We start from the raw sequence: 12,155 nt of genomic DNA, 5'->3' as shown, positions 1-12,155 counted from the left end.
TCAGATCCAACACGAGCTGATCATAAACCAGCCACCAGCCAGTTTGTAAGATACCATAGTTAAGCTTAAGCACGAGACCTTTAACCCCACAAAACAACTTAAGATTCAGCATTCACCATCTTCTTTTATAGAAAACAGAGAAAGCTCAATTGGTTTCGAGAGTCACAATCAATAATTACCTGTAGTGATGTTCTTAACTGAACATATAAATCTCTGTAGAAGCTATATATGTTTTTGACATATATTATTTGAGATGTATATCATGATATTAACATTGTTGATCACAAGGAGAAAAACGAATAGGAAAGCTATACGTTTCGTGCAAAAGTAGTCGAGGACTTCATTTTTGGATTCGAGCTCGACGAAGAAGCAACCAACAAGACAAGACATTGGACATGCAAGCACTCAACAACAGTAAATGACAAAGCGTGTGAGCATCCCGATGACGCCACGTGTCCAATTGGATAGAACCCAAAATGTTGGAACACGTCACATGGATTTGTCCACCTATATATCCATTTACACCTTGCTCTTGCTAAGACTCTGACGTGGCATTCGTCCCCACGTGTATATTCTTTGAAACTTCCATTTTTAACTTTATAACTTGCAAATATATATGTTTCTGTCATTGGTTTATAATACAGTAAAAAATACGCTATAATTTTTAATTCAAATAATAACCTGATTTTTTTCTTTAAAAGATAGGTTAAAAACTTTAAATTATGGAAAGACTTAATTATGTCTCTCTAATTAAAATTAATTTGGAATTTTCTTAATCAGGTCGGCAAAATATTCTGAACCAACTCGACTACTCACTGCTTGATGGGTCCCGCGTGGGGTAACACGTGTTAACTGGATAACTCACGCGCATAACACGTACGCTTCACCTAAACGACGACGTTCCCAGTATTGTTGAGGAACTTTCATTTTATATCATTTCTTTCTTTAACTCTTTCTCCTCCAATTAAAAAATATCGCAAAAAGAGGTGTATTAGTCAAAAAAAAAAAAAAACAAATATCAGGGAAAGCAAAAAAAAAAAAAAAATGTCTACTTTTTGGTATTTAAAATAGAAAAACGAAAATATAGCATAAAAAGATCTCTCGCACACATAAGTTTCCTCCTCGGCGATCTGTTCGGCGGATTTTCAATTTTTTTTTTCTTCCTCCATTCTAAATTTTCTCTATTCTAAAATCTTTCTGTGGGTACAATTCACATTCTAAAGAAATCTTAAATATCGTTAATAATTTTTTAACTACTGAATAAAAGAGACGTTCCCAAATCAAAGGAACAGCAAAACAAAAAAACACGATGGACAGTTTGTGTTTGAATAGCGGTTTACACGGCGTACTTCCACCGATCACTGCGGTTGGAAGCGGTGGAGTTGTTGAAGTCCGAGCAACTGCGACCGCACCATCGCAAAAGAGAGGACCTTTTGGGTTCTCGTTCAAATACCCATTGACGCCGTTCTGGTCTCGCGGTGGTGGAGGAATTGCGTCGAAGAGGCGGAGCGGGTTGTGTTTAGACGACGCCGTTTTGGTTGATTCCGGCGATTCTAGGAAGCCGATCGCGGAGGAGACGGCGGTGGAAATGGAGACGGAGAGGCGAAATGGTAGCTGGGTTTTGAAGATCTTGGATGTACAATCTATGTGGAGAGAGAGAGAAGACCAAGAAGAAGGTGATGATGATGATGACGAAGGAGATGATGATGATGATAATGAGAAGAAGGTTGAATTAGATGACGACGTCGTATTATTTGAAGATGATGATGGATGCGATATTTGCTCGGTTTTGGAAGATGATGGTAACGAAGCAAACAAATCTCAGCTTGATAGAGAATCCTTCTCCAAATTGCTGAGGAGGGTTACGTTATCGGAGTCAAAACTCTATGCCCAGATGTCTTATTTGGGGAACTTGGCTTATTCAATTTCAAAAATCAAGGTTAGATTTTGATTTCACTGCATTAGCTTTGTTGAATCCAAAAAAAAAAAAAAAGGATTAGAATTTAGAAGAGAGAATCTGTAAAAGTTTGAGTTTGTGAATTTGGTTTTTACTGATGTATTCTCTTGGCATTTTCCTTTTGTAGCCTGCGAGTCTGTCAAAATATTACGGCCTTAGATTTATAACTTCATCAGCTGAGAAAACAGAATCAGCTTTAAAAGCTGCCAAGGGTGAAGTTTCTAGTGAGACTAAGCCAATTGAGGAAGCTGAAGAAGAAATAGAAGAGGGAGAGGAGAAGAACAAAGGTCGCAAGATTAGTGCTTCTGCTGCTTATGAGATTGTTGCATCAGCTGCTTCTTACCTTCACTCTCGTACCAACAGCATACTCCCTTTCAATTCTTCATCCAAATCTGAAAATTCGGACAACATCAATAAGAGTTTGGCAAATATGGAGTCATCGTCAGATGTTGCTTATTCTGTTACTTCTGTTGTTGCTGCTGAGGAAGAGGTGAAGCAAGCAGTTGCAGACGATCTGAAGTCAACGATTTCGTCTCCTTGTGACTGGTTTATATGTGATGATGATCAGAGTCACACTAGATTCGTTGTGATTCAGGTAAGAGAATAAGGAAAACTTCATTAAGCTGGTTCATTTTTTGAGATTTCGTTCTCTTAATGTGTTGATGGGAATTATGAAATTTTGCTCGTAGGGATCTGAATCTTTAGCTTCTTGGCAAGCGAACTTACTCTTTGAGCCTATTGAATTTGAGGTAAATTTTATTTCCTTACAGTCGCGACAATCTCGGAGACTATACTGTTTGATCTAAAACTTAAGGAACTTGTTTTTATTGATTAGGGACTTGGTGCGATTGTTCACAGAGGAATATATGAAGCTGCAAAAGGAATGTATGAACAAATGCTACCTGAAGTTAAAGCACATATCAAAACCCATGGGACCAGCGCTAAATTTCGTTTCACCGGGCATTCATTAGGCGGAAGCTTATCGCTTTTACTAAACCTCATGTTATTGGTTCGAGGTGAAGTACCTGCTTCTTCTTTACTCCCAGTTATAACATTTGGTGCGCCGTTTGTATTATGTGGAGGTGACAATCTTCTTAAAAAACTGGGATTGCCTAAAAGCCATGTTCAAGCTATTGTAATGCACCGTGATATTGTCCCGAGAGCTTTTTCTTGTAACTATCCTTACCATGTCGCCGAGCTTCTCAAAGCTGTTAATGGAAACTTCCGTAGCCATCCTTGTCTTAACAAACAGGTACGACAGCTACAATTCATCATATAGATTATGTTGGAAAAATCTTGTAGTTAAACGACAATTTGTTTTGCAGAGTATGTTGTATTCTCCGATGGGCGAGCTTCTGATACTTCAACCGGATGAGACATTCTCTCCTGGACACGAACTTCTCCCTCCTGGAAATGGTTTATATCTTCTAACTGGGGATTATGAATCTCCTGATAATGAAGAATCTGAGGAAAAGCAACGGCTAACAGCTGCGCAGACAGTTTTCTTGAACACGCCGCATCCTCTTGACATCCTCAGCGACAGAGCAGCTTATGGGTCAAGCGGAACAATCCAAAGAGACCACGACATGAACTCGTATCTGAAATCGGTTAGGAGTGTGATAAGGAAAGAAGTGAATCAGATAAGGAGGGAGAAAAGGGAGCACCGCAGGAGTCTCTGGTGGCCGATCCTGGTGGCTAGAGAGAGCGGGAGCTCAGGGATTGGGATGAGTAACGGACAAATGAACAGTCAGGATTTCTCGGGGATGATGAAGACAGGAAGAAAGTCGTTGCAGAGATTTAGCCGCCTAGTGGCGTCTCAACACATGCCTTTGATCGTTGTTCTGTTGTTTCCGGTAAAGTTGTTGTGCCTCGGAGCTTTCAACGTCTTTAGTTTCCGTTGAAAAGTTTCATTTTGGCGGGTCGGTTTGTTTCTTATACTGGTTCAGACCGAATTATGGTTTGACCGGTTTAGATCATTCTTTATTCATACATATATGTTATCATGTGTGTCTGTTTGTTTGTTGGGGAAGCCATTGGAGGCTTTTCCTGTTAGATACCATTGGTTTCACGCTTAAAGGTTGTTGAAAAAGGAACAAAAGGGACCAATATTTGTAATATAATTTTCTAAAAAGTGTGTCTTGTTGATTACAAGTGGCAAGTACCACCAGCTTGGTTACACTCTATTAGTCAACAATCATGTATTTAGAATTCACATTCATACTTGTGATTCGAAGGTTTCATTATTATCAAGCCGACATCAATTATTATCATCACAATACGAAGATATTTTGTGTTGAAAAGCTGTCTAATCTTAGACATGATTTGTAGAAAACTGATATTTTTTGTTTTGTTTTGTTTTGTTCTGATAGCAAAGAAATGAATTATATTTATATTTTGCTTAGATTTATTTAATTACGTATTACGAAAGGAGAAAACTAGTTGGGAGAGTTGTAAAGAAAGTGGCCCCAATGGGAGATTGATGTTTATCCAATCGAACAAGACACGTTGCAACCAATCCTCACGCACCCTATGTTATACTCTACGACCAATTGATATATTAGCTGGCGGTGCCTCTTAAGTCTTCATAACCCAACGCGCATGTCATCAACTTATGAAACCTGAAGCTTTGCAACTGTTACCAATACAATACAATACAATACAATACAATACAAAGGTACCACATAATTGCATTGTATGCATTCTTCAGTCGAGGCTTTGCAACTCTTAACTTCATTAACGTGTTTGTCCTTTCCATGTATTTGGTATATCTATTACTATATTAGATTTGAACATATTGATGAATCAATGTACTTTTTTTTGTAAATGTCATATCTGAATTATAGATATCGAACTAGATTCGTCCTTTTTTGCCAGTTTTCACATTGACTATTAAAGCTTTTTTCTTCTTTTTTACTTTTTCCTTTTCTTTTATAGTGTTTCCTTTATTCCACCTGAAAATATAGTTACGAGAGCTTTGACTTTTTCCTAACCACCAAATTAGGTGAAATCCAAATACATGTTGACTTTTTTACTTGGGTAGTTTCAAAACTTACGAACCTTTGTAAAATATGTTCACCTTTTTTTTGTCCTAACAAAATCGAGGTCTTGAACTTGAAGTAATGGTAATTTCGTTTTGAGGAAAAACAAAAACAAATTATGATTAATCAAGTCAATTTACGCGTATGACGATGGCAAATTCGTCTCGGTTTTGTTATAGTTAATGAGTCGGTTAATCATTTAGACATTCAATTACTCGATACGCTCATAACAAAGAGTTTATGCAATTTTTTAATGTTTCATTCTCACTACAATATGAATGTCAAAATCTAATAGGAATACATAGAGAGATACACATCTCTAAAATCCTACGACATACAACTAAACCGGAATAGGTTGTCTTAAACCGGCACGGGCTATCAAACTCCCAACCGCCGCCATATCTCTACAAAACACTCCTTTAACCACATTTATATTGTTGCTACTCTTCCTCACAACCGCCTTTGCTGCTTTATTACCATCAATCAGCGTTTCAGCCGATTGCTTTTCGATTGCCGCCGCTTCTACCATTTCTATGTCACTCATTACGGCGCGGTATCCCTTCTGGATCATTCTGTAGAGTAACAAAGTTGACAATCTAGCTCGGTTCTTAACCGAAGCTAATTCTTCTTCGTCGGTTATATCAAACCGGTCAATGAAGACCACTGTTCTCTCCGGTTTATGTCTTAGATTCAACAACACATAAGCCCGGTTCAGCTCCGATCTCGAGCACCCAAGTTCGACTCCCATCAAAGAGTAATAATCCACGTTACTGGTTTCTCGGTTCGTAATTTTCTCCTTCGTTTGTTTGAATTTAGAGGTCAATACACACAATTTCCCCGGGATCTCTCTGTACCGGACATTGTACCGTTTCCAAACCGGACTGGTTATATCCCGGTCACGTAAAATTGTATTGTAGAGAAGTTTCAAATGGTCTAGATCGTGAAGCGAGTCCGGGAAACACCGTATTGATCGGAACAAATCGGCTCTGGTTTCTAAGGCTTCGAGGCACGACGAATCTAAGGCTAGGGTTATGTTGCAATCGGCAATGGCATCTGCGATTCGTCCGGCGGATTTGTATGCTGAGGCACGACGGATTAAGCAGTCCGCGAGGAAGCTCTGCGGTGCGCCGCGACGGCTGTCTACGATCTTAGAGAAGTGGCGGATGGATTCAGAGTAGAGACCGGCGTCGAATGCCGCGATCGCCGCCGTGCGCCGACGGATGAGGAGTTTGGTTTGGGAGAGCAATTGCGATACGATCTCGGATTCGGTGATTGGTTGCGGATGAGATTCGGAGGTGAAAAGGACGAAGCTGTCGTCGGACCAGCTGATGCTTTCACGGCGGAGCTCTGCCGTGGCAAGGCGTTTACCGTTTTGGAGTAGGATCATTGCGTCTTCCATTAGACCTAGGTGGTAACAAGCTTGACCCAGAACCATGTATCTGCGACAGAGAAGAGAAGATCCGAATCATTCCGGGTCCGGATATGGTTTTATCCGGTTCGAAATAAATAAATAGTGTGAAAAATACCTCCATTGCCCTTTTACGTCGGGATTATTACGCAACCCTGTCATGACCTTCTTCTTCAAGCAGGAGTAAGAGAAACACTTAAACTCGTCGTGACCCGGTGAGTGATTCGGAGGAAGAAGCCTGAGAGAGGAGAGCTCCGATGAACCGGCGACGAGGAGGCTGCTAATATCTTCAATATCGGTTCCAAGAGTGGGGATGTAATCGTGAAGCAAATCAGCGACGTCTTTGAAGCGACGAAGGTAGAGAAGCGATCTTGCTTTGAGTTCAAGAGCGAGTTCGTGGCGAGGAGATAGGGAAAGCGCGGAGTTTAAGTGGCTAAGAGCTCCTACGACGTCGTTTGGATCCTGGCTCGTTAACAAGCTCTTCGCATTCTTCATGTACTTGTCTACTTTCTGAAGATAGATTATTGAAAACATTGAGAAACATATACAGTTTAGCGTACAATGAAAAACCAAAGATCTAAATTGGGGTTTATTGATAGAAAAAACAGAGTATTTGACCTTTCTATTGCGCATCCACCAAGGATGATGAATCGCCATTGCAGCAGTATTGTGGTTCTCGAATTCGTCAGAAAAAAAGCAATGAGAAGACAGTGAATGAGAGAGACAGATGGAAACTGTAAAGACGAGAGAGAGAGAGCTGAAATCATGTGAAAGTCAATTAAAAAAAAAGAATCGTCTTAAATACGAGATAGAAAGAGAGAGAGAGAGCTTCGATATAAAGAAAGCTACAACGACGGATTTGCCCCTTGTAAACTTAATCAGCTCAATCTGACTTTTGTCGAATGTATTGACCATGGAGTGATAACCATTTGGACACATTCAAAAAAATAAAAGGTAGGATTGACAAATTTCACACTATCGTAATGTTTATGAAGAAGAAAAAACCAAGTCTTGTTCTTGTCTCGAAAGCCAAAAGACTCGTGTTTTCTTCTATTTGTTTATTGCCACGCCGTAGAGACTAGCGTTACAAGTTTGTTGTTTGTTTGTTTTGTTTAAACTAATGTACACTTTGCTTTTGGATTTACCAAATGTCTATCAATGAATGCACATGTGTATGTTGACAAAATCACAAGGCAGTGAAAGGCTCAATGTGTATTTTACACATATGTTTAATTAGATTTCTTTCATCATACTCCAAGAAGATTTTAATGGCAAATCTTTAGACGTAAGTAGCAAAAGTGTTTGTATCATCACATTTTGTGTATGTATTAATGTACAAGTAGTCCACAGAATCTGCAATATACATAGATCTAAGTATTATTTGTGTACTACATACATAGCATGCATGCACATTAGGTTTAAATAAGAGTAATAAGAGGATTATTAAGAATTAAATAGAGACATATAGTATATTGTTCTCTCTTTTCACTAAGTTTCACACACATTTTTTTCACTATGTTACACATCCATAAACTAGTTAAAATTTTCTTCTAGTTTTGTTATTGTGTTTTAAATTTTTCAATATGCCAAAATTAAATAATTGTCCCACTTAATCCGAAAACAAATCTTTATTTGTAAGAAGATCAGAAGCCATACAATTCAATTTCAAATACATTTTTTGAATCATAAGCACCAGACTTTTTTTTTATCTTTTTTTTACCTTACAGACTAACCCTCACAACAATCAGTACGTGTTGCAACAATCCAATTTGTTTCATTAGAAACATTTAGATCTCTTAAAAATACTATTTTGGTAAGAACAATAAAAGAGAAAGGAAGAAAAAAACCAGAGTCAAGACTTGATGACTCCAAGAGTAGAAGCTTGAAGCGACACCGTATGACTCTCATCTCCAATATGAATCCCATGATCACCGATCGGAATCCTTCGGTTCCCGGCTCGGTCCACTACACTTAAATACTTACACACGTGTATATTCACTTGCACACGCTTTTTCTCCCCAACCGCCACGTGCACCCTCTCGAAAGCTACCAGCTGTTTTTTCGGTGCCCACTCTCCCCCCGGCGGAGCCGAGAACACAAGCATAGTGTGCGTCCCATCCCTAGACCCAACGTTGGTAACATCCACGTGGACTCCTAGAGAGAGACCGTTGCACCTAGCGTGCGTGACACGGACTGATTTCCCTGAGACGGTGCTGTTTCTACCACGAACTGCTATAGCGATTACTTTAGGGGCGTCGGCGATGCTGTGAGTAAAGCGCGTGTAACTCAAACCATGTCCGAACGGGTACACAACCGGGCCGTCGTAAAACCTATAAGTCCGACCCGGAATCTGCTTCGAGTGGACCGGTCGCATAGACATTTCCGTCATCGGTAAATTCGTTAAATAATCTTGCGGGTACCAAGTCATAGGAAGCTTCCCTCCGGGATTAGCACTGCCGAACAAAATATCGGCAATTGCGGTTCCTCCTTCCTGACCCGGATACCCGGCCCAAAGAATAGCTGAAATCCTCCGATCCTTTTCAGCGAAAGATATATCGATAGGCCCACCAGACATCAATACTAATATAACTGGGCCTTTAGAGGCCTTAGCAACTCTAGAGATAAGCTCTCGTTGTTTCCCGGGCAAAAGCAAACTGTTTCTGTCCTTGAACTCAGCTTCAATAGACTGATCCAAACCCATCACAAGAACCGTCGCATCAGCTCCACGAGCTGCTTCATCCGCGGCATTGAACAATCTATCGTCCATGCAATGCACGTCCGCACAACCCTTTTGGTGAATCGTTCGTGCATAACCGGTTATCCCTTGAACCGGACTGGTATATCCACAAGCAATCCCTGCGTAATTACCAATCATTGTGACTGTAGCGTCGGAATTAGGTCCGATAACGGCGATGGTTCGGTGGCGGTGCTGCGAGAGAGGTAGAGACGATCCCCTATTCTTGAGTAGGACGATTCCTTGATGAGCAGCTTCAAGAGCTAGTCCCTTGTGAACCGGTGTACACACGTGTGCCGGTCCAAGGTGTCCGTATGGTTTACCCACTATATCACCGTCGAACATGCCTAGTCTCATTTGGACTGTTAAGGTGTTGACTAAGGCATTGTCGACGTCTGACTCACGCAACAAATTTTTCTTCACCGCATCGACCGTATGGGCTCCAAGAAACGGCCCACAATCCAAATCCAAGCCTACAGACAATACACACGATTAGTTAGAAAAATCCGACTTAACACTATGTTTTGTTTACTTTAATATTTTTATCAAAAAGTGTAACATTAGTTAATACCAGCTTTGATGGAATCAGCGGCAGCTTCTTCAGGAGTACCAGTGTAATGTTGTGTGTCGTACAGAACACCAACAGAGTCACAATCAGACACGATGTATCTGTAGAAAAAAAAAAACAAATGAAATAAATGGTCAACGGTCTTCTATACTCCATTAATAGGAATGTTTATAGCTGACGTGGCGTGATCTTACCCGTTAAGACCCCATTGATTGCGTATGGTCTTCTTTAGCAGATTAGGATCAGCACACGTCGGAACGCCGTTAACTTGATTGTACGAACACATAATGCTCGCAACGTTGCCTTCTTTCACACACATGCGGAAGGGTACGTCGAACGTGTCCTCTATGTCTTGCTTGCTTACCTATCAAAACCAAAAAAAAAAAAACACATGAGAGAACAAATTAATAAAAAGGAAACTAAAGCGAGACAAGAAAATAATAACCTTGGCGTTGAAATGGAATCTATCGACGCCGTTCCAGTTATCAAGATCGTAAGCAGTGAAATGTTTGCAACAAGCAGCGACTTTTAACCGGCTACGGTCGTTTCCCTGTAAGCCTCTGACGTAGGCAGCAGCGTATTTACCGGCTACGACAGGATCTTCACCGGGAGTTTCCTGTCCACGTCCCCAGCGTGGATCACGCAATATGTTAACGTTTGGGCTCCAATAAGTAAGCCCACCAACACCACCGTTATACATGGCCCTGGCCTCATTTGACACAACCTGCGCATCCATCATCCCCCACACACGGCGTAATTTAGAGTCAATGATAAAATGCGCTCTGACTAATAAATAATGTTGCAAGTTGAGAGAGCATCCATCCATCATATGCAACTTGATGCCTCGTTTTTAGCAAAAAGCGTACGATCATTTTATTTCCTATTTTTTTTTGTTAGTGATTAAAATTAATCCTATTATCTTTTTTTTTTGTTAAACAATTAATCCTATTATCTTAGTGATAACGACATTAAAACATTTCTATATTAATTAGAATCAGATCTTTGTCATAAATTGGAGGCCAGAAAAACAAAACCAAAAGAAGAAGAATACTTAAAGCAAGTTACTTTGAATAAATTAGTTAATAGTATTATGAAAAAGTTACTTTAAATAGAGGTAAGCTAATGAGAGATTCGTGCGTACGTTGTTTGCATGAAGTACCGGACAAATGAGAACACGAGAACTGTCATATATATATATATCACTATTACGTAGTATGATAAAACTTACAAAATAATCGAATATTATTAACATTTCGAGAAAACAGAATACTTCGGTCCACTGAAAAAAATAATTCACATATTAATCTAAATATAATAATCAGATACATACAGCTATTTTACATTAATGTGAACTGTATATAACATTATTACTTACGTCATTTTCACAGATGAAATCGTTAATGTAATTTAGAAAGAGATGAAACTAAAAATATCTATCTTTTTTTTAGTGGATAAAAGAGAGAGAGAGAGAGGAAAAAAAGCTGACCCGTCCGATAGATTCCCACAAAGAGGCGTTGAAAGAAGCGACGGTGGTGATGACTTGAGGGAAGCTGGTGGCTGCAGGGTACACCCCACCGAACTTAGTACCGGGACCTACATTTGAAACGCCGTGTAAAGCCTCCGACCACCACTCGTACCCTTTGATTCCTAGCCGTGGTATCGCCGCCGCAGTGTTCCCTAACAAGCTCACTTTCTCGGCCAACGTCAGCCGTCCGATCAAATCTCTCACTCTCTCCGGTATCGGCACTGACATCTGGCAGAACCTCAGTGTAGCTGTTGCCGCGTCCTTTGTATCGCAAGCAAACGTTTCGCGGCAGTGAACGCGGACGCTGCTGCTGCTTATCAAGAAGAGGAGAACAGCGGCCAAGAACGCCATTTTGTGGAGAATCATTTTAATTTTCTCCTCTTCCTAAATATGTTTATGGGGTTTTTGATGGGAAGAGAGGAAAATGAAAATGAGATGAAAGGTTTTGTGAGAGTGAAGTTTGTGTGTTGTGTTTATTTATATAGAGAGGCAATGATAATGGTATGATAATGATAATGAGTAGCTCTCTCTTCGTGAAATTTTTTTTGTTACGCTAACAAGGATATATCATTATTTTACAATATAAATAAAATATGATTTCGAAACCAAACATATCTAGATCTAAAAGAAATGGTTATTATATAGTATTTTTAAAAAATAACAATATACATTTAATTTAAGAGGGGAAGAGAGGAAGACAAGTTGAGAGATTTGATGAGTGAACTAAACCTGCCATTTTGGATTTTGATATGTAAATGGTTAGAAAGTGTTGGAAGACAGTTGTCACAGTGTGGGTCCTTCGGTTTCTATTGTATACTTTTTCAATGTAAAACAGATTTTGATTCTAATATTAATCATATAGTTAGTAATTTACATAATTATGTATTTGAATGTTGGTTTTTTTTTTTTTTGTTTATCGTAACGA

The 12,155-nt window shown here is 39.6% G+C and overlaps 3 protein-coding genes across 3 annotated transcripts; 1 reads left to right on the top strand and 2 right to left on the bottom strand.

Moving 5' to 3' along the window:
- Nucleotides 1–1,069: 1,069 nt before the first annotated feature.
- On the top strand, nucleotides 1,070–4,133 carry LOC17900080. The gene is made up of 5 exons (XM_006303515.2): nucleotides 1,070–1,939; nucleotides 2,085–2,552; nucleotides 2,647–2,706; nucleotides 2,793–3,209; nucleotides 3,283–4,133. The coding sequence occupies exons 1-5, from the start codon at nucleotides 1,310–1,312 to the stop codon at nucleotides 3,856–3,858; spliced, it is 2,151 nt and encodes a 716-aa protein (XP_006303577.1). The 5' UTR covers nucleotides 1,070–1,309; the 3' UTR covers nucleotides 3,859–4,133.
- Nucleotides 4,134–5,230: 1,097 nt separating this feature from the next.
- On the bottom strand, nucleotides 5,231–7,116 carry LOC17897971. The gene is made up of 3 exons (XM_006307135.2): nucleotides 7,022–7,116; nucleotides 6,522–6,913; nucleotides 5,231–6,434 (listed from the first exon to the last, which is right to left on the bottom strand). Exons 1-3 carry the CDS (start codon nucleotides 7,058–7,060, stop codon nucleotides 5,336–5,338), a joined length of 1,530 nt encoding a protein of 509 aa, XP_006307197.2. The 5' UTR covers nucleotides 7,061–7,116; the 3' UTR covers nucleotides 5,231–5,335.
- Nucleotides 7,117–8,012: 896 nt separating this feature from the next.
- LOC17900447 (probable beta-D-xylosidase 2) lies at nucleotides 8,013–11,721 on the bottom strand. Its single transcript, XM_006306767.2, has 5 exons — nucleotides 11,192–11,721; nucleotides 10,151–10,429; nucleotides 9,900–10,069; nucleotides 9,709–9,806; nucleotides 8,013–9,610 (listed from the first exon to the last, which is right to left on the bottom strand). The coding sequence occupies exons 1-5, from the start codon at nucleotides 11,594–11,596 to the stop codon at nucleotides 8,256–8,258; spliced, it is 2,307 nt and encodes a 768-aa protein (XP_006306829.1). The 5' UTR covers nucleotides 11,597–11,721; the 3' UTR covers nucleotides 8,013–8,255.
- Nucleotides 11,722–12,155: the final 434 nt, after the last annotated feature.

This window comes from Capsella rubella, unplaced genomic scaffold (assembly GCF_000375325.1).
Source record: "Capsella rubella cultivar Monte Gargano unplaced genomic scaffold, Caprub1_0 scaffold_1, whole genome shotgun sequence".
Classification (NCBI taxonomy): Eukaryota; Viridiplantae; Streptophyta; class Magnoliopsida; order Brassicales; family Brassicaceae; genus Capsella; species Capsella rubella.
This window is presented reverse-complemented; position numbering and strand designations above follow the sequence as displayed.

Bases quoted from the DNA above. Each gene is read 5' to 3' on its own strand.
- LOC17900447 (XM_006306767.2), bottom strand. From the start codon at position 11,596: ATGATTCTCCACAAAATGGCGTTCTTGGCCGCTGTTCTCCTCTTCTTG. The intron at 10,430-11,191 runs GTCAGCTTTTTT...ATGGATGCGCAG, and splicing joins TGTGGGAATCTATCGGACGG to GTTGTGTCAAATGAGGCCAG. The intron at 9,611-9,708 runs GTATTAACTAAT...TATTGTCTGTAG, and splicing joins CGCTGATTCCATCAAAGCTG to GCTTGGATTTGGATTGTGGG.
- LOC17900080 (XM_006303515.2), top strand. From the start codon at position 1,310: ATGGACAGTTTGTGTTTGAATAGCGGTTTACACGGCGTACTTCCACCG. The intron at 2,553-2,646 runs GTAAGAGAATAA...TTTTGCTCGTAG, and splicing joins CTAGATTCGTTGTGATTCAG to GGATCTGAATCTTTAGCTTC. The intron at 2,707-2,792 runs GTAAATTTTATT...TTTATTGATTAG, and splicing joins TTGAGCCTATTGAATTTGAG to GGACTTGGTGCGATTGTTCA.
- LOC17897971 (XM_006307135.2), bottom strand. From the start codon at position 7,060: ATGGCGATTCATCATCCTTGGTGGATGCGCAATAGAAAG. The intron at 6,914-7,021 runs GTCAAATACTCT...ATCTATCTTCAG, and splicing joins GGTGGATGCGCAATAGAAAG to AAAGTAGACAAGTACATGAA. The intron at 6,435-6,521 runs GTATTTTTCACA...TCTCTGTCGCAG, and splicing joins GACGTAAAAGGGCAATGGAG to ATACATGGTTCTGGGTCAAG.